General features: G+C 35.5%; 1 protein-coding gene and 1 long non-coding RNA gene across 3 annotated transcripts in view; one reads left to right on the forward strand and one right to left on the reverse strand.

Annotated features, from left to right (window-relative positions):
* FSIP2 (fibrous sheath interacting protein 2) overlaps nt 1-23836 on the forward strand; it is a 106678-nt gene that overhangs the window by 63648 nt on the left and 19194 nt on the right. Inside the window, exons 18-20 of the mRNA XM_064586796.1 lie at nt 695-10218; nt 13413-13907; nt 15658-15758. Coding sequence (XP_064442866.1) covers nt 695-10218; nt 13413-13907; nt 15658-15758 — 10120 coding nt within the window. The remainder of the gene's footprint in view (nt 1-694; nt 10219-13412; nt 13908-15657; nt 15759-23836) is intronic.
* The window catches only part of LOC123839042 (uncharacterized), a 467480-nt gene continuing 462221 nt past the window's right edge, over nt 18578-23836 (reverse strand). For both annotated transcript variants that reach the window (XR_010410242.1, XR_006789557.3), the window contains exon 3: nt 18578-18759. This is a non-coding gene — a long non-coding RNA (uncharacterized LOC123839042). The remainder of the gene's footprint in view (nt 18760-23836) is intronic.

A 23836-nucleotide genomic window follows, 5' to 3' on the forward strand; every position in this document is an offset into this window, starting at 1 on the left:
GTACTACTGACACTGCAACCTATCCTTCTGCAGTTTAGCACATTTTCATTTCAATCAAGTCATTTTTGCAACACATCTCTGTAGCTCCCTAAAAGTAACAGAGGGATGTTTGGGTGGCTCAGTTGGTTAAATGTCTGGCTCTTGGTTCCGGCCCAGGTCATGATCTCACAGTCGTGGGATCGAGCCCCCCAATGACCCTGTGCTCAGCGTGGAGCCTTCTTGTCCCTCTCTCTCTGCTCCTCCCCCACCCCCAAACAAATAAATAAATTCTTTGAAAAAAAAAGTAACGGATAACCTAACATGAACTATTTTCACTAAAAATAAATTTTAAATAATTACATGAGCTCTCTAGAGATCACTGCAGACAAGCTAAATTGTAACATTAAACTTGGAAATCATTTTTCTGCCCCATGATTTCCAGCTTCTTAGAGCCCCTAACCCATCTAAGCAAGAGAGATATCAGCACTTAACTGAGAGACTTGAATTCTTCAGGGTTATTTTCTCAACTTTCTGCCTAAAATTAAGATTCCACAGGTGGGTAATAAATATCTGAAGAAAACCCAATTTCTTTCTTGACTATGTTTTTTTCTTTAGTGAGATATTCCGTAGGTGAAATTCATATGTAAATAATTACCAGTATGTTGAATTTTACATATTTCTCTTTATGCATGCTAAAAGTGGTAATTTTTTTCAGTTTCCAGTGAGGAGAAGGTGTGTGTTATTTCCACATTGTCAAGGAAAAAATGTGAATCAAAACAGCCTCTAAGAAGTATCTACAGTGATTCTTCACTTAATCAATTTTGTGAACATCTCACTGAGTCTATTATTTGCCATTTAACTTCAAGCATTTCTGGTAACACCAAAGATAGTAGAGAAAAAAAGAAAACACTGGAAAGCCAAAATATAGGATTTAGCAAGATTATTTCAATTAATTCTCAAATGTTTGAAAGCAGGTCAATTTCTATTGGGGAACTTGCTTTAAGTATTTCCGATATCATCACTGAAATCCTTTTTAACAGTAATATTATAGAGGTTGACATTGCACAGCAAATGTCTCCTTTAAAAACAAAGTACATTTACTGCCCAAGAGCAGCTTCTGCTGACTTTGATAATCTCTTTCAGGATCTCTTAACAGGAGTGATTCATGTAATGTCCAAAGAAATAGGAATAAACCATCATCTTGAAAGCAATGGAAGAAAAAAATCATTTTCCATGCTTAGAAGAAATAGTGTGACCATTTGCAATGAAACAAATACCATGGAAAGACAGAAAGGCTCCAGAGATTGGGAATCCTCTAATTACCAAATTGATCATCTCCTTCAAAAAAGTAAATTAAATTATCTGGCATGTCAGTTAGACAATCTGGTTGGTACTCTAAAAACTCGTGAATCCAAAGAAGTAGTCAATAAAGTTTTTAATATTGTTTTAGATTTATTTTTACCAGATGAACATCCAGGTGAGGCTATGAGTTCTGATAAAAAGGCAGGAACATTTTTTTCATCCTCAAATGATCAGCAAAGTAACAGCATACTTGAAAATAACTTAGGCCTCACCCCCAAATCAGTTTTTCTTCTCAATGTCGTGTGTGAGAAACTTATCAGAACACTTTTGGAAAAATGCACAAACACTGTTTTTCTTGATAATAGCCCTCTTTCCAATGAAATATTAGCAGAAGAATGTAAACTTTTAAAAACACTGCAAAGTGTAGAAGATGAAGAATTTGATTACTGTAAGGGAGCAATGGACTGTGAACAATTTCAAGGAGATTATATGTCAGACTTTTTAGAAAATCTGGCAGAAATGGATCAAGATTTATTATCATCAGACTCTTTGCTTACTGTTATTTCCCACAGCTTGGTTAAATCATTGATGGACAAACTATGTTACAGTGTACAACTCCCCCAAAGCCCACCTTTTGCAAACAAGCCTTTGAAGTACGCAAGAAAAAAAATGCAGTCTAGTTTCATAAATGCAAACAGGCCAGAATTAACAGAATTAGGACAAGGTAAAGCCTTTTTAGGATTCACGAGTCATTATGGTAATGCTTTGACAGGATCCCTGAATAGTCCCAGTGGGGTTAGCTCCAAAATACAAGCAGCATTTGGCAAGAAATGTTCAGTAAATTCCACTTCTGTGTCACCTCTCAAAAGACAGGGAACAAAGGATGTGGATTCAATACCCATCCATAATAAGCTATATCCAGGAGATATAAATACAGGTGTGTACTCGGCCACATTTTTGGAGGAAATAATTTCAGAACTGTTTTTTAATCTCTCTATTTCACTGTGGGACAAAAACAAAAACATCAATGAGGGATGGCTCTATGAGATGAATACAATATTTGTTAACAATGTAGTGAATGAGTTTAATAACGCACAAGTCACTGTTTTACGGAATGTTGAAGAAAGGCTGTGTTTTCCACCAGTCCATAAAAAAACTATTAGTAGAATTGTTGATTCAGTTTATTATGATGTTTTACAGCAATATAAATTGAAAATGACTTGTGATGATAATCTAGCATGTGACAATACCTCAATAGCAGAACAAATAACTAACGGCATATTGTCAGAGATTTTAGACTACCAACTCCCATCTTACTTCAGAGGAAAGCTCGTACCAAACTCATATTACTCTCTCCAAGCTGAAATTATATTGCAGAAACTTCAAAGTAACCTGAGAAAATTTACTTCCCAGTCTAGGTCTTCAACAGGCTACAGCACCATGTTGTCCCACTCATTTTTAGAAGATATCATCCGAAGACTTTTATCTCAACTCATTCTTTCACCCAACAAGGTTTCCTCTTTGGGAAACAAATATTTCATGAGTTCAGATTTCAATGAAATGTCTACCTGTATAATAAATAAGGTTATATCAACCATTTCAAAACATAAAATTTGGTTCACTATATATGACAATCAATATCTATGTACTGGAAAAAACCTCCAGAAGATGGTGGATTCTGTTTATAGTAATATCGTGCAAATGTTTGACTCTCTTGTTTCAATACAGAAAAGTATAGTTAGCCGAAGCCCAATTATGATTGACCGAATAGCCAGTTTTATTATCCAAGAGATTATTGAAAATCATCTTCAACCATTTTTGTGTGGAGAAGGTTTGCCTCGTCCAAAGACTCCATTGGATGCAGTATCAAATATGGTTAAGCAGGTTCTCAATGAAGTCACAGAGTCACACAGACCCCAGACACCATCACCCTTAGGTATTTATCCTGATACATTTGTAGGGGAAATTGTTGCCAGACTTTTATCAAAGATTTTCAGTCCAAAGCGTAACACTGAAATTGAACTGGAAAATATGACCCAAAAAATAGTAAACTCAATAAATAACCATTTTCACAAAGCTAAAATTCACTTTCTATATGATGGCAAAGAACAATCTTACACCTCTGTAAATATGGATATTGTGGATGAACTTGTCACCTCAATTTATAGAAATGTTTTAAAACAGCATGGGCTAGACCCTGAAGTTGATAAAGAGTCTGAAGACAGTGATATTTTTGTGGAAAATATTACCCATTTAATTGTAGCGGCTATTTCAGATTACCTTCTTCATCCACTCTTTTCTGGGGAATTGTCGTCATCTTCCCATTCTATTTCAATGGCTGAGAATATTGTTCAGGACATTCTTAGTAACATCAATAAATCTACCAAGCGAAGTCAGAGTTTATCTCCATATAACACCTTGCTGCCATACACATTTTTAGAAGACATGATAAGAGTACTATTATCTAGAATCTTTCCTTCTGCATCTAGCATTGTCCCAGACAGAGAAACTCCAAAAGACATATCAAGAGCGAATTTCAATGAAATTGCTTCAAAGATAATCAGTGATATTAGGATGAAAATTTTCCAACATGAAATTCAATTTTCAAAAAATGAAGAAGAAACCAAATTTGTTTATTCAGAAGATGATGTTCAGCATCTTGTTGACTCAGTATTCAAAAATATTTCACAAAACTCTGAGTCTCAAGAACCAGTTGAGCAAAATATCACAAGTAGTAATGATATTCTTATTGATAGAATAGCAGGGTTTATCATTAAACATATCTGTCAACAACATCTTCAGCCATTTGTGGATGGAAAGCTATTACCTTCTTCATCATACACGTATTTTGATGATGAGAGAAAGCAGTGGTTTTATGCCACTGTTTATTCCTCAACTTTTTTGGAAGATGTAGTCTCTGGGGTTTTAAGCAAAATATTCCACAGGGTATTAGGCATTGTACAAACAAAATCAGTAAGAGATTCAGAAGATGAACTGTTTGATAAAGCTGAAAAACTCATAAATTTGATAGCAGAGGAATTCTCAAAATTTGAAGTTAGCATTCTAGAAAATGCTGAGGAACAACTGTGTTTGCCCCCAGTGGAGAGAGATATAGTCAAGAACATTATTGACAAGGTGTACAGCAAACTTCTGCAAGAATATGAGATGGAAATAATGCCTGATAAAGATTTTCTAAATGACACAAAGACATTAGCTGCAAGGATAACCCAAATCATCCTTGCTGAAACTTTTGATTTCCAAATTCGTCCAAACCTTATAGGAAAGCTTCCTTTTAAGTCACACTCCAAACTCAATACTAATATTTTGATGAAGAGAGTTCAATGTAACATTACCAAATCAAGATTTCAAAGGCAGGCATCAACAATATATACTACCATGTTATCACATACTGATTTGGAAAAAATTGTCACTCAGCTTATATCTCAGATGAGTCCATTGTTCCCCAGAACAGAACACCTAGATACTTCTCAATCAGACCTAAGTAATACAGTCATAAAACTGATAGATGAAATTATGTCAATAATTTCAAAACATGCAATATGTATTATTAAACATGGAAATGAAAAACAAAGTATAATTTCAGAAAAAGATATCCAGTCTATGGTTGAGTCCATTTATGCTGATCTTTCATATTCAAATCTATACCAATCTCTTACAAAAGATAAAAAAGGTATAAGTAATATACCTGTTTCAAAAATAGCAAGTTTTATAATAAAAGAAATCTTTAACCACCATCTTCAGTCATTTTTATCTGGAGATAAAACTCCTGTTTCATCAGCAGTTGATCAAACATATAAACAGAAAGCAATAGATCCTAAACAAAGAGAGTTGTCTTTCATTGTGAATTCAGCTTTCTTTTTGGAGGAAGTAATTTCTGAGCTTTTATGTAAACTCCTTTATGCATTCTCACATAATTTCTTGTCTGCTGAAAACCCAGATACAGTAAAAGCCAAAATTACCAGCATTGTTACAACATTAGTAAATTCAATTGTCCAGGAGTTTACCACATCAGAGATTTTAGTTGCAGATAACTTTGATGATGATATGTGTTTTTCAGAAGGATATAAAGAAATTGTTCAAAAAACAGTCAACCTTATTTATGAAAAAATTTTAGATGAATATAAATCTCTGATTCAAGTATACAGGGCTATACAAAGTGACACTGTTGGTTTTGGAAGAAAAATATATCATTTGCTATTAGAGGAAATTTATGACTATCAGGTGCAATCATTAGTTTCAGGAGAATTAGTGTCCTCTTCCTATTCTTCCCCTCAAGCTGATAATATCATTAGAAATGTGCTCAATGTCATCACAAGGGATAGCCATACCTTGCCATCATGTATTACTGTGCTGCCTCGTTCTCTTTTGGAAGATATGATTTACAAGCTGCTAGTGCATATCTTCCCTTCACCTGACACTGAAAGTGAACTAAAAGAGGAAGAAGTTACATCAGATTGTGAGTTTGTAGATGCAACTTCAAAGCTGACAGATGAAATTATCAAAGAAATTTCTGAACATGAGATCCGTCTTGCCACAGCAGAGGAGAATGCAGAAAGTATGCAATTAGAAATGATTGAGAATTTGGTTGACTCTATATGTAATAATATTTTGAAAAAATCTGAATTTCAAGCTGAAGTACAGAAAGGTGCAGACAAAAAAGGAGGCTCATTCCTCAGTAAAATAGCTGGATTCATCATGAAGGAAATCATGGATCATCATCTGCAGCCATTTTTACATAGAGAAGAATCATCTTCCAGTGAGGTATCTGATTATGGGCATATGTCTGTACTTAGTAAACCTGGTAAAGAAAAGACACAGCCTTCTCTATATTCAGCTACATTTCTGGAAGATGTAATCGTTGACCTTGTTCATAAATTTTATTCTCTTCCAAGTATTACTGAAGATGCTAAGAAAAAAGAAATCCTAGAGCCAGGCATTGTGGGCTTAGCTATAAAATTTGCAAACTCTCTGATAGGAGAGTTTAGGAAAAGTAAAATTAAAGTTCTACCAAATGCTGAGGAAATGTTTTCTTTTCCACCAATTGATAAAGAAACAGTTGACAAGATATCCAATTTTGTGTATGATCAATTCATAGGAAAATATGGCTCTAGTGATATTCAGAAGGATGATAAGAGTAACACTGTGACAGAAATGATTGCTGCTTTAGCTCAGAAGGCAATCTCTGCTTTTAAGATCCAACCACTTTTTTCAGGAGACTGGTCTTCCACCTTCTTTTCATTTCTAAATCCAGATAACATTACCCAAAGGGTTCAGCACTTACCACAGCAAACCTCTACACAGATAAACAGATGCTTGAAAGAGAATGAACTTGCTTTACCAAAACAATCATATAAACACACTTCTGTAACCACAGACCAGAAAAATGTGATGGACACTTTGGAAATAGACAGTGGTGCAATAAGTAAAAAGAAAAGTTTCAAAACTGAAGGAACATCAATGAAAAAAGGTGACATCCAAGGTCCAAAAGTTACCTCTATAACTAGAATTATGAAAAGCAACGTAATTAACATGTTATCAGTGCCAGCTGCAAGTGTAGCAAATGAAAAGAAAGAGACAGAAAATAAAATGGAAATTTCAATTAACAAATATGAGAATGTATCAGGAGTTAGTTCTCCAACTACTAGTGTGAAAAGTAAAGATAGGCAGGAACTAGATTTGAGGGTAACTCTTAAAAATAATGAAATTGAGAAGAAAAGCATATCAGCTTCAAAAGACGAGAAGAGACAAGGTAATAAGGTGTACACACAATCTCCAGTAGCTACTGATGTTATAATATATGAGGAGGAAATACTTGGACCAAATTTTGAAATAAACAATGAAAAGAAGATTGACAAAACAAGAGAAAATACATTAAAAAAGGAAGACAACCCCTTTCAGTTATCTTTGACATCCAAAGTGAGAAATACAGGGACCACAACAGAAAATATTTTGAAAACAGTTAACCAAAAGCCAAAAAAGGAGGTTGGAAAAGACTCTCCATCTCAAACAGATATAAATGAGGAACAATACTTAAATTATGAATATGTTCAAAATGTCATTGAAAACATTTATGACAATGTTTTAGAAATATATCATTCTCCAGAATCAGATTATTCAAAACCCCAAAGTCTCCCAAATGATACAATATCACATGTAATTCAAGAAGTCCGCCAAAATTTTACAGAGTCTGTTTCAACAAAGGATTCATCCCTCTCAATTAAGAAAAGTCTCCCAGTCAAAAAGAAAGAGAGAAATACAGAAAGAGAGAAAGAGATAGAGAGTGAGAAAGAAAAAGAGAAAGAGAGTGAGAGAGGGAAAAAAACAGAAAAAGTGAAAAGTAAGGAGATTAAAAATGAACCTAATAAATCAGACAGTCCTCATTACCCACCAAAAAGTAAACCTGGAATTGTTCCTGCTAAATTTTTAGAAGATGTTATCATCGAAATGGTTAACAAATTGCTCTTTTCTTCCTCATCAGAAACACAAATATGTGATAGATATCAAAATAAAAATGATGGTGAAAATCAAGCTGAACTTTATGATACAGCTATGAAACTTATGGACTCCCTGTTGAAGGAATTTTCAGATGCTCAAATTAAAGTATTTAGGCCACATAAGGGAAATCAGTTTTTTCCACCTGTAGATAAGGTGTCATCACTTCCTAATGCACCTCCCAGGCGTAAAGAATCAACTACAGATGAAACATCCTCCAACATTAAGAAAATAACTCTGGATAAAATGCCACTTATGCATAAAATGACTGAAAAACCCTCATCAAATAAGATACCTTTCCTAGATAAAATACAAGTAATTGATAAAACATTGGTCAACAAAGTTGTTCATTCTTCTGTGTGCAATATTTTGAAGGAATATAAATCTCAAGACTCAATTTGTAAGAACATAAAAAATAATGGGGAAAATTTAGCAAGAAGACTAACCAGTGCAGTGATAAATGAAATTTTTCAACATCAGCTTAATTTCATAGTTTGCGATGACGTTACAGCTTCAGCATGTTTCCCTCTAGAATCTAAGGATGTTGTTAGAAAGGTCCAAAAGGTGGCACAAACAGCCAGCAAAGAATGTCAAACATCATCACCATATACCATCATGCTGCCTCATGAATTCTTAGAAAATGTGATTTCAGCTCTTTTATCCAAAATTTTCTCAACAGTATCCAACACTGAAGTAGAAACATCTGAGTACAGTTGGTTCACAGAATTGGATTTCCTTCAAATGAAATTATTAAATAAAGTTACAACAGCAATCTCCAAAGATAAAGATATAACAACACAATATGTGGCATCCTTACATCCCAATGATGATGAAATTATTCAATTAGTGATTCATTCTATTTATAATAATCTCTTGTCACAGTTTGGATCACAGGAGATAATACAAAATTGTGTAGCCAGCGGATGCAGAATCCTTTCAGAAAGCATAGTTGACTTAGTCCTGAAAGAAGTGACTGGCAATCAATTGCAAAACTATTTTTCTGGAGAGCTAACTCCACATCAGTGTGCAGAAGTTGACAGTGTTGTTGAAAATATCCTTAAAGATGTTATCCAAACTGCTGATGATCCCCAGCCTCAACCATCATGTGTTCACATACTGCCTTATAACATAATAGAGGAAATCGCTGTAAAATTTTTATTAAAGCTTTTATCTGTGTTTCCAAAAGTGGATAAGGAAAGAACCAAATCTCTAGAAACTGACATGCAAAAAATAAGCTCAAAAATATTAAAGTCAATACAAGAATTTATCTCCAAAAGTAAGATTAAACTTGTACCACCAGCCAAGGAATTGCCTACTGTACCTTTAGCTAACAATGAAACTATTGAAAAAGTAGTTAATTCTGTTTATGCCAGTGTTTTAAAGCACTCTGGCTCACACACTTCTATATTTAAAGATTTAATGGGTAAGAGCAATGTCATCTCTGATATAATAGGTCTTTTAATGGTGAAGGAAATTTCCAATTCTGAATTTCAACCTCAAGTAGAGGACAAAGTATCAAGTTCAGAATTAGTTCTGGAAGCTGTCAAAATTATGGAAAAAGTGGTCAAAATTATTGATGAATTTAAGTCCCAGGAAAAGTCTTCATCCAAAAAAGGTTTTATGTTAGATGCCAGGTTTTTAGAGGAAGCATTGGCCTTGTTCTTGGCTAAAATAGTAAGGTTGCCAAGTGCCTCAAGCATGGATGCAAAAAATTTATCGAAGACCGAGTTCAATATAATTGCATCTCAACTGACAAAATCTGTGACAGCTGAAATTTCCCAAAGTAATATTAATCTTGTTGCTGCTAATCCTGAAGAACACCTTTTAAATCCAGAAAGTATAGAAATGATTTCTCAGGTTATTGATTCTGTTTATAGTAATGTACTGCAACAATCTGGAACCCAGGAAGAACTTTATGATGATATAAAATGTACAAACACTGTTTTCCCTAGAAAAGTGGCTAGTTTAATTATTAATGGAGTTTCACATTTTCCATTAGATACAGTTAGCAGAAAGAATTCAAATGCTAATCTCTTTGGAAATCTAGATGTTAACAGAATTATTCAAAAGGCCCAAAAGCATGCTGATATTGATATGCATGAGTTAGAGGAAGAAGAGCCATATCAAGATTCAACTGGAAATTTTCCAATTAAAATAGTTCCTCATTTTGGGAATAAAGCAATCAAAATAGATCCAGAAATTATCTCAGAACACTTAGCAGTAATTTCTGTAAAAACTCAACCTCTTGAGAAACTCAAGATGGAGTGTTTAAGAAAAACTGGACATAGCATAACAGAACTGAGAAGAGCATCAATAAATGGGAGAAGCTACTCCTTACCAGACACATCTAATGTAGAAAAGATAAAGAGAGAAAGACGTATCTCACTGAATAAGTTGGGACGGCTAGATGTAAAACCCTTTGAGGTAAGTGCAAAAGCAATAGCAAAAACATAAGTGAATAGTGAGACATGGTTGTTCTGTGATTCCGTTCCTCCAACAGGTAGGTATATGGTAATGTATTTTTGTTGTTATTGTCAAGCCCAATAGGAGAACCAGTTGCATGGGTTCATCCATAGAGTCATATAATTTACTGGGACTTGCCGTATCAGCTTAGTGGCTCACGCTAAAGATCTCAGGCTAGTTTTCTTATGAAAATCAGTTTAAACTGGCTTTTTTTTTTTTTTTTTAAGAAAAGAAATGCGGGGGCCTGGGTGGCTCAGTCGTTAAGCTCCTGCCTTCGGCTCAGGTCATGATCCCAGTGTTCTGGGATCGAGCCCCGCATCGGGCTCCCCGCTCGGCGGGAAGCCTGTCTCTCCCCCCTTCACTCCCCCTACTTGTGTTCCTCTCTCACTGTGTCTCTCTCTGTCAAATAAATAAATAAAATCTTTAAAAAGAAAAGAAAAGAAAAGAAATGCAGGGACATACCCTTAACAGTAAAATAAGGCTGACTGAAATTATAATCTTCAATTGCAAAATCAGAAGAAACACAATCTCATACAGTTCCTGTAGTTCTTTATTGTGGATACTGAAAGCAGTTTTAAAAGGCCAGTTAATAGAATATCAGGATAGATGAGGTTTCAAAAACTATCTAAAATAGTTTAATTTCTCAATTTACTTTTAGCAACATTCATTAATAAACATTACACTACAAATGCTAGATTATACTGTTTTCTTATTATTTCATTTCAATCATATTAGCCTTCCTCAAAATTTTCTATACTCTCAGTAAGTGCCCAGTTTCCTCTTCTATCCATATTCTAGACCCAGCTGCCTGAATGCTGCCATTTTGATGAACCAATTTCCTCTTGCTATGGACCTAGCTCTGCCCTAAAGCTCCATACTAGGGCCCGAAATATATTAAACTAATTAGGACTTTAAAATGTCAAAACCATGTCCTTGTTACATGGAAACTATACCACTGAGGACAAAGGGATTGTCTGGCCTATACATTTACAATGACCTACACATTTTGAGTTTTGTCAAATCCCCTTGTAATGATGGTGTTCACTCATTAAAAGACCGAGTGTACTTAGGGGAATAATCTACGGCCAGGAGCAAAGTTTTATAGAACCATTCTCCCTGAAGCATAAACCTGAAGTGAATTTTTTTTCCAATACTGTTCTGCAACACACTGAACTAAGTCTTAGGGCTGGTAAATATGTTAATTAGTGCTTTATGTTTTCATACTCAAATACTGAGATCATCATAAGCTAAGGCATAATTTAATCTCCTTTGCCCTAAACTTTTTGGATCAGAGGACAGTCCTTTTCACCCCTAAGTTTTGCTCTTCTATATATGTTCTCATCATTGTATTAGCATATTGCTTAGTAGTCTTCATTTATATACAAGTAATCCCTTTGGGGTAAAATTTGTGTGAACAGACTGTAGAATAACATTACTCAAAATTGGTTTTTAATTATCTATAGAATTGTCTGTCACAAATCTTACTCTTAGTCATTGTCTCTCTTTATTTAAGTCATTTATAGAATATTAAAGAAACAGATAATAGATAAAGACACATGATTTGTACCAATCTGAGTATCAACACTATCTCTAGCACAGGGACAGAGAAGAGAGACAAAAGAACAGTAGATCTGACCAAAGAACCTAGACATTTGATGGCTCTATGACAGGGCTTTGTTTTCTGTTTTGAGTACTAGATAGTCCCAACACACTAGGCATATACATATCAAAATTATATATAGTAACAAATTCCAAAGCCATATGGAATTTTTGATTTTCTAAACCACTAATTCTCTCTACTAACACAGAAAATCAAAATCAATTGTGTTTTAATTTCTTTTTCTTTTTTTTTAAAGATTTATTTATTTGACACACAGAGAGAGACAGCTAGAGAGGGAACACAAGCAGGGGGAGTGGAAGAGGGAGAAGCAGGCTCCTGGCTGAGCAGGGAGCCCAACGCGGGGCTCGATCCCAGGACCCTGGGATCATGACCTGAGCCGAAGGCAGATGCTTAACGACTGAGCCACCCAGGCGCCCCTGTGTTTTAATTTCTTAAAAAAGCTGCTTCTATATTTTTTTCCACAGAAGATACTCTTTTAGGGCACCATTGTCTGAAAAACTGGCTTACAGTATTACAAAGGGATGTTGAGGTCTACCATTATTAAGTCAGTTTGGAGGTTCTGCGGCATCATCAAAAGCTACAGATATTACAGAAATTCTATTATCTAATTATAATCGTCTTTTCTTTGATCTGTCTTTAGACATTGAAAATGAAAAGTAAGGGCGCCTGGGTGGCTCAGTCATTGAGCGTCTGCCTTCGGCTCAGGTCATGATCCCAGGGTCCTGGGATCGAGTCCCGCATCGGGCTCCCTGCTCTGCGGGAAGCCTGCTTCTCCCTCTCCCACTCCCCCTGCTTGGGTTCCCTCTCTCGCTGTCTCTCTGTGTCAAATAAAATCTTTAAAAAAAAAAAAAAGAAAGAAAAGAAAAAGTAAGACTTAACTAGAAGGATTAAAAAAAAATTAAGATTTATGTTTTGAAGATTCTTTTGGAAAATATAACCAAAGGATCAGGAGTGGAAGAATAGGGATTAAGGAGTCAAAGACCTTCACAAGTTTGGTTATTCATCATTTTTAAAAGCCAAGACCAGACAATACCTTGATTGTTTTTTGTTGAATATATGTACATTTAGGATTTTCTATGATTGCCTATCTAGAATTTTAGAAAAATAGATTATAGTGTCTACTTCTGTCCCAAAACTTTCAAGGTCAATGAAAAAACAAAAAGTAAATTATGATGCAACAAAATACAAATTTTAAGCAAAAAGAAAAAAAAATGAAACAAAGAAAAAGGAAAGGAAAAAGAAAGAAAAGAAAAGAAACCTGTGTTAGATGTTCCTCTATACTTTGGAGTAAATTCTCATAGATTAATATGATCTCTGGCATATAAAAGAAATGCTAGACACCAACAAATATTTTTCATAACTTTCATTTGTTTCTTCTTTCTAAAACATTGCTAATATACAAAGAGTGACATTTGAAGATAATACTCCTTAAACTGAAACTATAAATCATATTAAAATAGTTAAATTACAATAGAACCACAGGAAGAGTGATTGAGGCATTTGTTTTTAATATTTGTTGTACCTTCAATTCCAGGCTGTTTGCCGAAATTCATTTCAGAATATAAGAAAGCCTGATATCTCCAAGGTAGAACTTTTAAAAGATGTTCAGAACAAAAAAGATCTTATCATTCGGTTAGTAGCTCATGATATTGATCAAGAAAATTCAGCAAATACCATAGAAGAGGAACTAATGTCTGAAGATGAAGTTGTTTTAAAAGAGATTGTACAAGAAGAATGCTTAAGAGAACAATTTGAAGACCAAATGAAAGAAGCCATGAAACCAGTAGAAAGCAAAGTTGTTTCTCCCAAGCCAACACAAAGCACAAACAGCCTGAAAAAATTTTTGTCTCTAAGCAAATGTTGTCAGCCCACATCCAGTGCAAATACTGAAAGTATTGAAGCAACTTCAAATCATATAATAGGACCTAAAGAGCAAAGAGTTAAAAGAGCTATTGCTGAGCTTGACATTGCCACGTGCTCAACAACCATGACTGAAACAGGCTCTTGGGAGAAAAAGCCACAGAGTAAGGTGAATAAGAATCATAGCGGTCAGTGACAGATATCTATGGAAAGAGTAGAGATCTTCAGAAAATCTGTCCAAGAATGTATCTTAATTAGCCAGAAAAGAATATTAAAATGGTTCCAGGCTCCTCCTAAGCCTGGTAATATTTATAGTATAAAAGAAATTATTAATAGATGAAGCCATGAAACTCAATGGAGGGAAAGCAGATAATGAAAAGAGACCTAGATTAGTTAGAAGCCCAAGGAGAACATAAAATAGAAACCATTGAAAAAAAAATGCAAGCTAATTATTTAAATCTATTATTTAACAAATTTCAGTTCCTTTGTATTTTGGCTGGTAAATATCCATTGAACATTTTGTGTAAAGAAAACTTATACAGGTAGGATAGGACTAGAGAGTGGGTTAATGTAGGAGGAAGTAAAAAAAGATTCATACAAATTTAGATTGTCTGGGTCTGAATCCTGACTCTCACTTAATAGCTATGTGTCCTTTCGGCAAGCTACATAGCCAACTTTTTTCTTAAAAGTTACTTAGCCAACATGCCCAAAATTAACAGGCTAATCAAAATATTTGAAATATCACCCTTACTATCAGCCCATAAGCTCCACTATCATCATGGGGTGTAGCTCTTGTCCCTAGTATCATGCCCCTCAAATGATGGTCTGGATTTCAGTGATCTTTGGGGTTTGGTCCTTTCCAAAAACTGGTACCAAAACATGTTTTTGGAAAGTGTATATGATTTAGGATTTCCTGATGAGACAATTCTATTAATTATCCAGTTGAAATGATTCTTGGGTATATACAAAAGCTGAGGTGAACAAGAGAAAAAGAACAGAGATACAACTCTGTTCAATTCAGAAGCTTAACAGGTAAATTATCTTAATGCAAATTCTGACCTATTTGTTGGGAAGCTATGTGTAATTTCATGACCAGATGCAGTCTTCAGAATAGTTTTCTTGAACCTCATAGTCAGAAATGCTGGCTTTATAGTTAAAGAAATGTTATAGCATAACATTTACAAAACTCAAAATGGAGGGGCACCTGGGTGGCTCAGTGGGTTAAGCAGCTGTTTTCAACTCAGGTCATGATCTCAGAGTCCTGGAATCAAGCCCCATGTTGGGCTGTCGGATCAGCAGGGAGCCTGATTCTCCCTCCCTCTCTCTGCCCCTCCATCTGCTTGTGCTCTCTCTCTCTCCCAAATAAATAAATAAAATCTGAAAAAAAAAAAAAAAAACTCAAAATGGATTATATGAACAATAATCCCAATAATAGTAGCTTTTTTGAGATCTGAAGAAATACCACAATAAAGATATTCTCATAAAAAAATATGGCCATGAAATCACACATGACTTCCCAACAAATAAAGTACATGTTAAGTTGGTTGACTTCAAAAACTTCTGAATTGACCAGAGTTATGTCTGTTCTTTTCTTTTTGAACTCAGTAGGATAGGATTTAAAATATTTGTAAAGTGCAGAAACTGAAAGCTATATTCTTTAAATACTGCTTAAATTTATATTTAAAATCTATTCAAACTCCAATATTATAATGAGATCATCAGCACTGAGCCATTTCCAAAAAACAAAACAAAAAAATGTATTGGAAAGAGACCTTTTAATTAGAATTAAGGAGTTCATTCATCTTTTAAGTAATCTTTAGAATTTTTTTTTCATTATAGTGTAGATTAGAGTGCAAAATATGCCAATAAGGTGAGAAAGTACATGTCAAACATGTAACACATGTTTTTCACTTTTCCAGAAAGAAAAATGGCATCTTAGTACTGAACCAACACATTACTTCATACATAGAATCATGAGTTCATCTTCATACAACCAAGAAGATCTGATTTCATATGCCAGGTATGTGAAATTAAAGCAGTATAAAAATAGAAATCTGAGATGAAAATAATACTTATGGGAAGAATGGGGTCCCTGGTAAAACTATGGCTGGGCAAATATTCAGCCTTGGACTTTCCCCCACCACTTCTTATTCTTCCCTCCTATACCTTCCCACTGTGGAGACTTCCTGAGGCCTTCCCATTTCTACCCAATCCCTGATTTCTAGTTACCTGGTTTCTACATCTTTTCTAGTATAGCAGTGTCTTGGATCAAGAATTTGCTAGTGGATTTTGGTTTGGGTTTTGGGTTTTTAACCTGGGAGATAGGCACAATGATATCTGCACTATCAGCCCAAAGGATTCCTAATCAACTGTCTTCAGTAGCGAAATGTTCTAGTGTATATAACTGCCTGTAAGAAGAATTCAAAGATGAAAGGGGGCATTGTAAGGTAGAGCATTCAGAGATGAGGTCTGGAAAACAATGGAGCTTGATATGGGCCTCTAAGTATAAAAAGAGCATTTATATGAGAAGATAATTCAGGTTTGGACAACTATAGGAGCAAAGTCTGAAGTGTGTGGAATTACAGAGGACAGAGAGAGTAAAGTATACTGTAGACGTGAAATCTAATACTTATATCTAGAAGAGTTAAAACTTGTTTAAAATTGTTCTTAAGTTTATGAATATTCTTATATTCTTATATTCATAACCCAGAAGAGGTAACATTTTCATTTTATAGGAGAAAGAATGGGTATAAGGAGGAAAATCTGCCTGGTTACATTTCTTTCCACACAGCATGAAGGAATTGTTTCTTTTGACACTGACACTGACATTATTTTGGGGACACCCATCACTGCCTCTCTTTTCTGCATAATGGTTATTTTAAAATACATTATTGATGCAAGCACCTCCCTATCAATGATGAAGACAGAGGGCATAGATAACATGAAAAAAAAATAGAGCAAGATGGCAGACCAGAAAACTATAGGCCCTTGTTTCCTCAGGAAAACAAACAAACAAACAAACAAAAAAGAAAACTACAGACTGATAAAATAACTTTATATGAGCTCTGAAAAACAGTCAAATATTTGCAATAATCAGGTGAATGTGTAATCAAGGTAAAACCACATTCACAATGGTAGGAAATTCCAGTTTTTTCTTGCCTTTGAACAATCCCCTCTGCAACATGACAAGACACAGTTGGAAAGAAATGGCCCAATTCCCAGTTCCCTCCTTTGGGATTGAAAAAGCAGATTGGAACTTGTTTGCATTGTTCTGCTAACTGTGTGCTGCCTGAGGGAATTTTTCTGTCTCACCTAAATAGATTGAGACAGTGGCATAGTTTGGAACTATGCCTGGAAATCACAGAAGGCAACTGATGGGTGCCACAGTGCATGAAAATCCCAGAGGACTACAAGATGCACCTGAGAGCAAGAGATTACTGGCAAAAGAATACAATGAATACTGAAGGTCCTGAAAATAAGCATGATGGGAAGCATTCTTGGGAAATAAAACATTTAAAAGAAGATCTGACAAAAGGGAGTCCTTGAAGTTCAGCTGGGAAGATGGCAGAAGGAGGACCCTAAGCTCACTTTGTCCCCTGGATACAACTAGATAACATCCATGCCCATGTAAATAACCCAGGACATAACTTGACGACCGGTACAAGAAGCTCCACAACTAAAGGCAAAGAAGAGGGCACATCAAAAAAGGTAGGAAGGGTAAAAACACAGTCTGGGAGCAAAATGGACAATGACCTTCCACTGTAGGGGGGTAGCTAGTGGCATAGAGAAGGGCAGAAAACAGACTTTTCACACTGGGAAGCTCACAAATAAGGAGGATAAATCTCCATAATATTTGTCTTTGAAAGTGAGAGGGGCTGAATTTCATGAGTTCTTAAAACCAGCAGGACTTGCTATTTTAAAAATCAGCAGGCTTGGCTGTGGTAGAGCCCAGAGGTGTTAGGAAGTGGGGTCCCTGCCCTTAAAGAGACAGCATGACAAATAGCCCATGCAGATACCGGATAGAACTAGCAGTTGAAAAACGCAGGGGACAGACAGGAGGGAGAGTGATCTGCTCATGTCAGAGTGCAGGCCAGAGAGACAGGGATCATGGGGAGGTCCATCAAGGAACAAAGGAGCTGACAGGTGCCATTCCCCTCCCCTGCTCCCCAGCATAAACAATGGCCACCTGTGGGACCCAGGGCAGCACCAACACTCCTTACCTAACTTTTTTGGATCAAGTCCCACTCATCTCCACCCTCCCCCCACACACACACACTTTAGCAGATCCACCGGTCTCAGTAATGCTCACCTCAGTCCTGGTACTGCAGGCCCGTCCCCCAGAAGACCAGTTCAAACCCTGTCAATACCACATCACCTGACCCCTGAGTACTTTGCAGGACCTCAGTTCCAGCAGCAGTGGGGGCAGATCTCATTTTGCAAGCAGACCCCTGCACACCTTGCTGTCCACAATAGGAAAAGACAGGCTCTGCAAACAATTGGACTAAAGAAAAAAGAGACCAAGACTCAACAGCAGAGCATACACAACACACATAAGAGATACTCCCTGAAGTGCCAGGCCCTGGGGAACAGAAAATACTGTGCTGCAGGGCACCATAAGACATCTTCTGCATAAGTCTGTTATTGTTAAGAGCAAGTGAGTAGCTAACTCCTAACACATAGAAACAGACACAGAAAGTCACACAAAATGAGGCAACAGATAAACATTTCCCAAATGAAACAATAGGACCAAACCATAGCAAGAGACCAAAGTAAAATGAAAACAAATAATATGCCTGATAGAGAATTGAAAGTAATGGTCATAAAGATACTCACTGGACTGCAGAAAACTGTGGGGGGTGGGAGCACCGGGGTGGCTCATTCATTTGGGCATTTGACTCTTGATTTCAGCTCAGGCTGATCTCAGGGTCATGAGACCAAGCTCTGTGTCAGGCTCCATGCTCAGTGTGGAATCTGCTTAAGGTACTTTCTCTCCCTCTGCTCACCCCCTTCTCTTGCTCTCTCTTCAAAAAAAAAAAAAAAGAAAAAAAAGGGAGGACATCAGTGAGATCTTGAATACAGAGATAAAAAAGAACCAATCAGAGATCAAGAACACAATAAATTAAGTTAAAAATACACTTGATGGGATAAATAGCAGGCTAGATGAGGCAGAGGAACAAATTAATGACCTAGAAGACAGAGTAATGGTAAGTAATTAAGCTGACAAAAAGAGAGGAAAAAATATGCAAATTGAGAATAGTCTGAGGGAACACAGTGACTCCATCAAGTGTAATAACATCCACATTATAGGGATCTCAGAAGAAGAAGAGAGAGATAAGGGAGCAGAAAATTTATTTGAAGAAATGATAGCTGAAAACTTCCCTAATTTGGGGAAAGAAACAGATATCCAGATCCAAGAGTCACAGAGATCCCCTCAAAAATACAACCCAAGGAGGTCCACACCAAGACACACACCAATTAAAATGCCAAAAGTTGTGATAAAATATTTTAAAAGCAGGAATAGAAAAGAAGACAGTTACATACAAGGGGAACCCTCCCCCCCACCCCCGCAATAAGGCTATCAGTGGATTTTTCAGCAGAAACTTGCAAGCCAGAAGAAAATGGCATGATATACTCAAAATGCTGAAAGGGAAACATTCGCAGCCAAGAATACTCTATCCAGCAAGGCTATCATTCAGAACTGAAGGAGAGAAAAAGAGTTTCTCAGACAAACAAAAACTAAAGGAAGTCATGACTTCTAAACCAGCCCTATTAAAAAGGACTCTTTGAGTAGAAAGGAAGACCATAAATGAGAGTAGGAGAAGTAAAAAACACAAAAGCAGTAATAATAAATATTTCTGTAACAATCAGTCAAGGGATTCATAAAAAAAAAAAGTATGTAAAATATAACACCATATACCTAAAACATGGGAGAGAGAAGAGTAAAAAATGGATTTAAACTTAAGAAACCATCAACTTAGGGGGTGTCTGGGTGGCTCAGTCATTAAGCGTCTGCCTTCGGCTCAGGTCATGATCCCAGAGTCCTGGGATCGAGCCCCTCATCGGGCTCCCTGCTCCACGGGAAGCCTGCTTCTCCCTCTCCCCCTCCCCCTGCTTGTGTTCCCTCTCTCGTGTGTCTCTCTCTCTCTCAAATAAATAAAATCTTAAAAAAAAAAAAAAGAAACCATCAACTTAGTATACACTGCTCTATACATAAGATGTTATATGCAAACCTAATGGTAACCATAAATCAAAAACCAGTAATAGATAGGAAAAGAAGAAAGAGAAAGGAATCCAAGTATATCACTAACGAAAGCCAACAAACCATGAAAGAGAGCAAAAGAAGAAAGGATCAGAGAAAAATCTTCTTTTTTTTTAAGATTTTATTTATTTATTTGATAGAGCTCAAGCAGGGGGAGCAGCAGGCAAAGGGAGAGGGAGAAGCAGGCTCCCCACTGAGCCGAGAGCCCAAGGTGGGGCTCAATCCCAGGACCCTGGGATCGTGACCTGAGTTGAAGGCAGAAGCTTAACCAACTGAGCCACCTGGGCACCCCAGGATCAGAGAAAATCTATAGAAACAACCACAAAACAAATAAAAAAATGGTAATACATATTTATCAATAATTACTTTGAATGTAACTGGACTAAATGCTCTAATCAAAAGACATAGGGTGTCAGAATGGATTAAAAAACCCATCTATATGCTGCCTACAAGAGACTCAAGACAAAAAGACACCTGCAGATTGAAAGTAAGCAGACAGAGAAACATTTATCATGCAAATAGATGCAAAAAAAAAAAAAAGCGGGGGTAGCCATACTTATATCTGACAAAGAAGCCTTTAAAACAAAGACTGTAACAAGAGACAAAAAAGAACACTATATAATTATAAAGGGGACAATCCAACAAGAGGATATAACAATTGTAAATATTTATGCATTCAACATGGAAGCACCCAAATACATAAAACAAACATAAAAGAAAAATTTTGTTAAGAACAAACAAAAAGAAATACTTGACAGTAATACAATAATAGTAAGAGACTTTAATACCCCACTTACACTGATAGACAGATCATCCAAACAAAAAATCAACAAGGAAACAATGGCTTTGAATAACACACTGAACCAAATGGATTTAACAGACATATTCAGAACATTCCATCCTAAAACAGCAAAATATACATTCTTTTCAAGTGCACATGGAACATATTCCAGAATAGATCACACATTAGGCCACAAAACAAGCCTCAACAAATTCAAAAAAATTGAAGTAATACCATGCATCTTTTCTGACAACACTATGAAACTAGAAATCAACCCCAATAAAAAATCTAGAAAGACCACAAATACATGAAGGTTAAATAATATGCTATTAAACAATGAATGGATCAACCAAGAAGTCAAAGAAGAAATAAAAAATTACATGGGAAACAAATGAAAATGAAAACACAATGGTCCAAAAGCTTTGAGATGCAGCAAAAGTGGTTCTAAGAGAGAAGTTTGTAGCAACATAGGCCTACCTTAAGAAATAAGGAAAATCTCAAATAAACAACCTAATCTTATACCTAAAGGAGTTGGAAAAAGAGGAATAAACAAAATCTAAACCCAGGAGCACAGCAGAAGAAAGTAAATAAAATTTAGAGCAGAAATAAATGATATAGAAACTAAAAAAAAAAGAACAAATCAAATGAAATCAGGAGCTTGTTCTTTGAAAGATCAACAAAATTAATAAACCTCTAGCAAGGAAAAAAATAAGAGAGAGGACCCAAAGAAACAAAATTAATAATGAAAGAGGAGAAATAACAACCAACACCACAGAAATATAGACAACTGTAATAGAATATTATAGAAACTTATATGCCAACAAATTGGACAACTTAAAAGAAATGGATATATTCCTAGAAACATTAACCTACCAAAACTAAAGCAGGAAGAAATAGAAAAATTTGAACAGCAAATTAGACAAGAAAAAGAAATGAGGTATCCAAAATTGGTAAGAAAGAAGTAAAACTCTCATTGTTTGCAGATGACATGATATTATATATAGAAAGCCCTCAAGGCTCCACCAAAAAACTACTAAAACTGATAAATGAATTCAGTAAAGTTGCAGGATAAAAAATCAATGTACAGAAATATGTTGCATTCCTAAACACTAATAATGAAACAGTAGAAAATGAAATTAAAACAATCCCATTTATAATTGCCTCAAAAAAATACTATATCTAGGAATAAATTTACCCAAATAGGTGAAAGACCTGTACTCTGAAAACTATGAAACACTGATGAATGAAATTCAAAATAATGCAAAGATATGGAAAAGCATTATATGATTGTGGGCTGAAAGAACAAATGTTAAAATATCTATACTACCCAAAGCAATTTACAAATTCAAGGCAATCCCTATCAAAATACCAACAGCATTTTTTTCAACAGAGCTAGAACAAACAATCCTAAAATTTGTATGGAACCACAAAAGACCTCATATAGCCAAAGCAATATTGAAAATGGAAGGAAAAAAAAAAAACTGGAGCTATCACAATTCCAAATTCCAAGTTCTATTACAAAGTGATGGTAATTAAAACAGTATGTTACTGGCATAAAAATACACACATACATCAATGGAATAGAGCAGAAAACCCAAAAATAAACCCACAATTATACAATCAACTTACCTTTGACAAAGGAGGAATGAATATCCAATGGGAAAAAGACAGTGTCTTCAACAAATGGTGCTGGGGAAACTGGACAGCAATATGCAAAAAGAAAAAAAGAAAAAAAGAAAAGGAAGGAAGGAAGGAAGGAAGGAAGTTTGGAGAGAGAGAGAGAGAGAGAAAGAAAGAAAGAAAGAAAGAAAAAAGAAAGAAAGAAAGAAAACTAGACCACTTTCTTTCACCATACACAAAAATAAACTCAAAATGGATAAAAGACCTAAATATGAGACCTAAAACCACAAAAATCCTTGAAGAGAGCACAGGCAGTAATCTCTCTGACATCAACCATAGCAACATTTTTCTAGATATATCTCCTGAGGCAAGGGAAATAAAAGCAAAAATAAACTATTGGGACTTCATCAAAATAAAACGTTTCTGCACAGCCAAGGAAAGAATCAACATGGGAGAAGATATTTGCAAATGAATATCTGATAAAGGGTTAGTATTCAAAATATATAAAGAACTGATACAACTGAACACCCAAAAAACAAAAATTCAGTTAAAAATGGGCAGAAGACATGAACAGATATTCTCCAAAGAAAACATACAGATGGCCAACAGTCACATGAAAAGATGTTCAACATTACTCATCATCAGGGAAATGAAAATCAAAACCTCAATAAGAATATCACATCACAGCTATCACAATGGCTAAAATCAAAAAACAAGTGTTAGCGAGGATGTGGGAAAAAAAGGAACTTTCTTGCACTGTTGGTGGGCATGCAAATTGATGCAGCCATTGTGGAAAACTTTTTGTAGTTAAACAAAAAATTAAAATAAACGTACAATCTAGGAATTGAACTACTGGGTATTTACCCAAAAAATACAAAAACACTAATTCAAAGGAATACAAGCACCCCTATGTTTACTGCAGCATTATTTACAATAGCCAAACCGTAAAGCACACCAAGTGTCCATCAATAGATGGATGGATAAAAAAGAGGTGAGATTATATATATATAAAACACAATGGAATATTATTCAGCCATAAAAAATGAATGAAATCTTGCCATTTGCAGTAACATGAACAGGGGCACCTGGCTGCATCAATCATTAGAACATGCAATTCTTGATCTCAGGTTCATGAGTTTGAGCCCCATGTTGGTCCCAGAGCTTACTTCAAAAAAAAAAAGAAAAGATAAAGAAAGATTAATGCAATAATACGAGAAAAGCTAGAGAGTATAATGCTGAGTGAAATAAGTCAGCCAGAAAAAGACAAATATCGTATTAACTCACTCATATCTGGAATTTAAGAAACAAATGACCAAAGGGGGGAAAAAGAGAGAGAGACAAACCAAGAAATAGACCCTTAACTATAGAGCACAAAAACTGATGGTTATCAGATGGGAGGTGGGTGCGGGAATGGGGAAAATATGGGATGGGAATTAAA

The sequence above is a fragment of the Mirounga angustirostris genome, unplaced genomic scaffold (assembly GCF_029215605.1).
Source record: "Mirounga angustirostris isolate CCGP_5_RB_7025 unplaced genomic scaffold, mMirAng1.0.hap1 SCAF_3, whole genome shotgun sequence".
Taxonomy (NCBI): Eukaryota; Metazoa; Chordata; class Mammalia; order Carnivora; family Phocidae; genus Mirounga; species Mirounga angustirostris.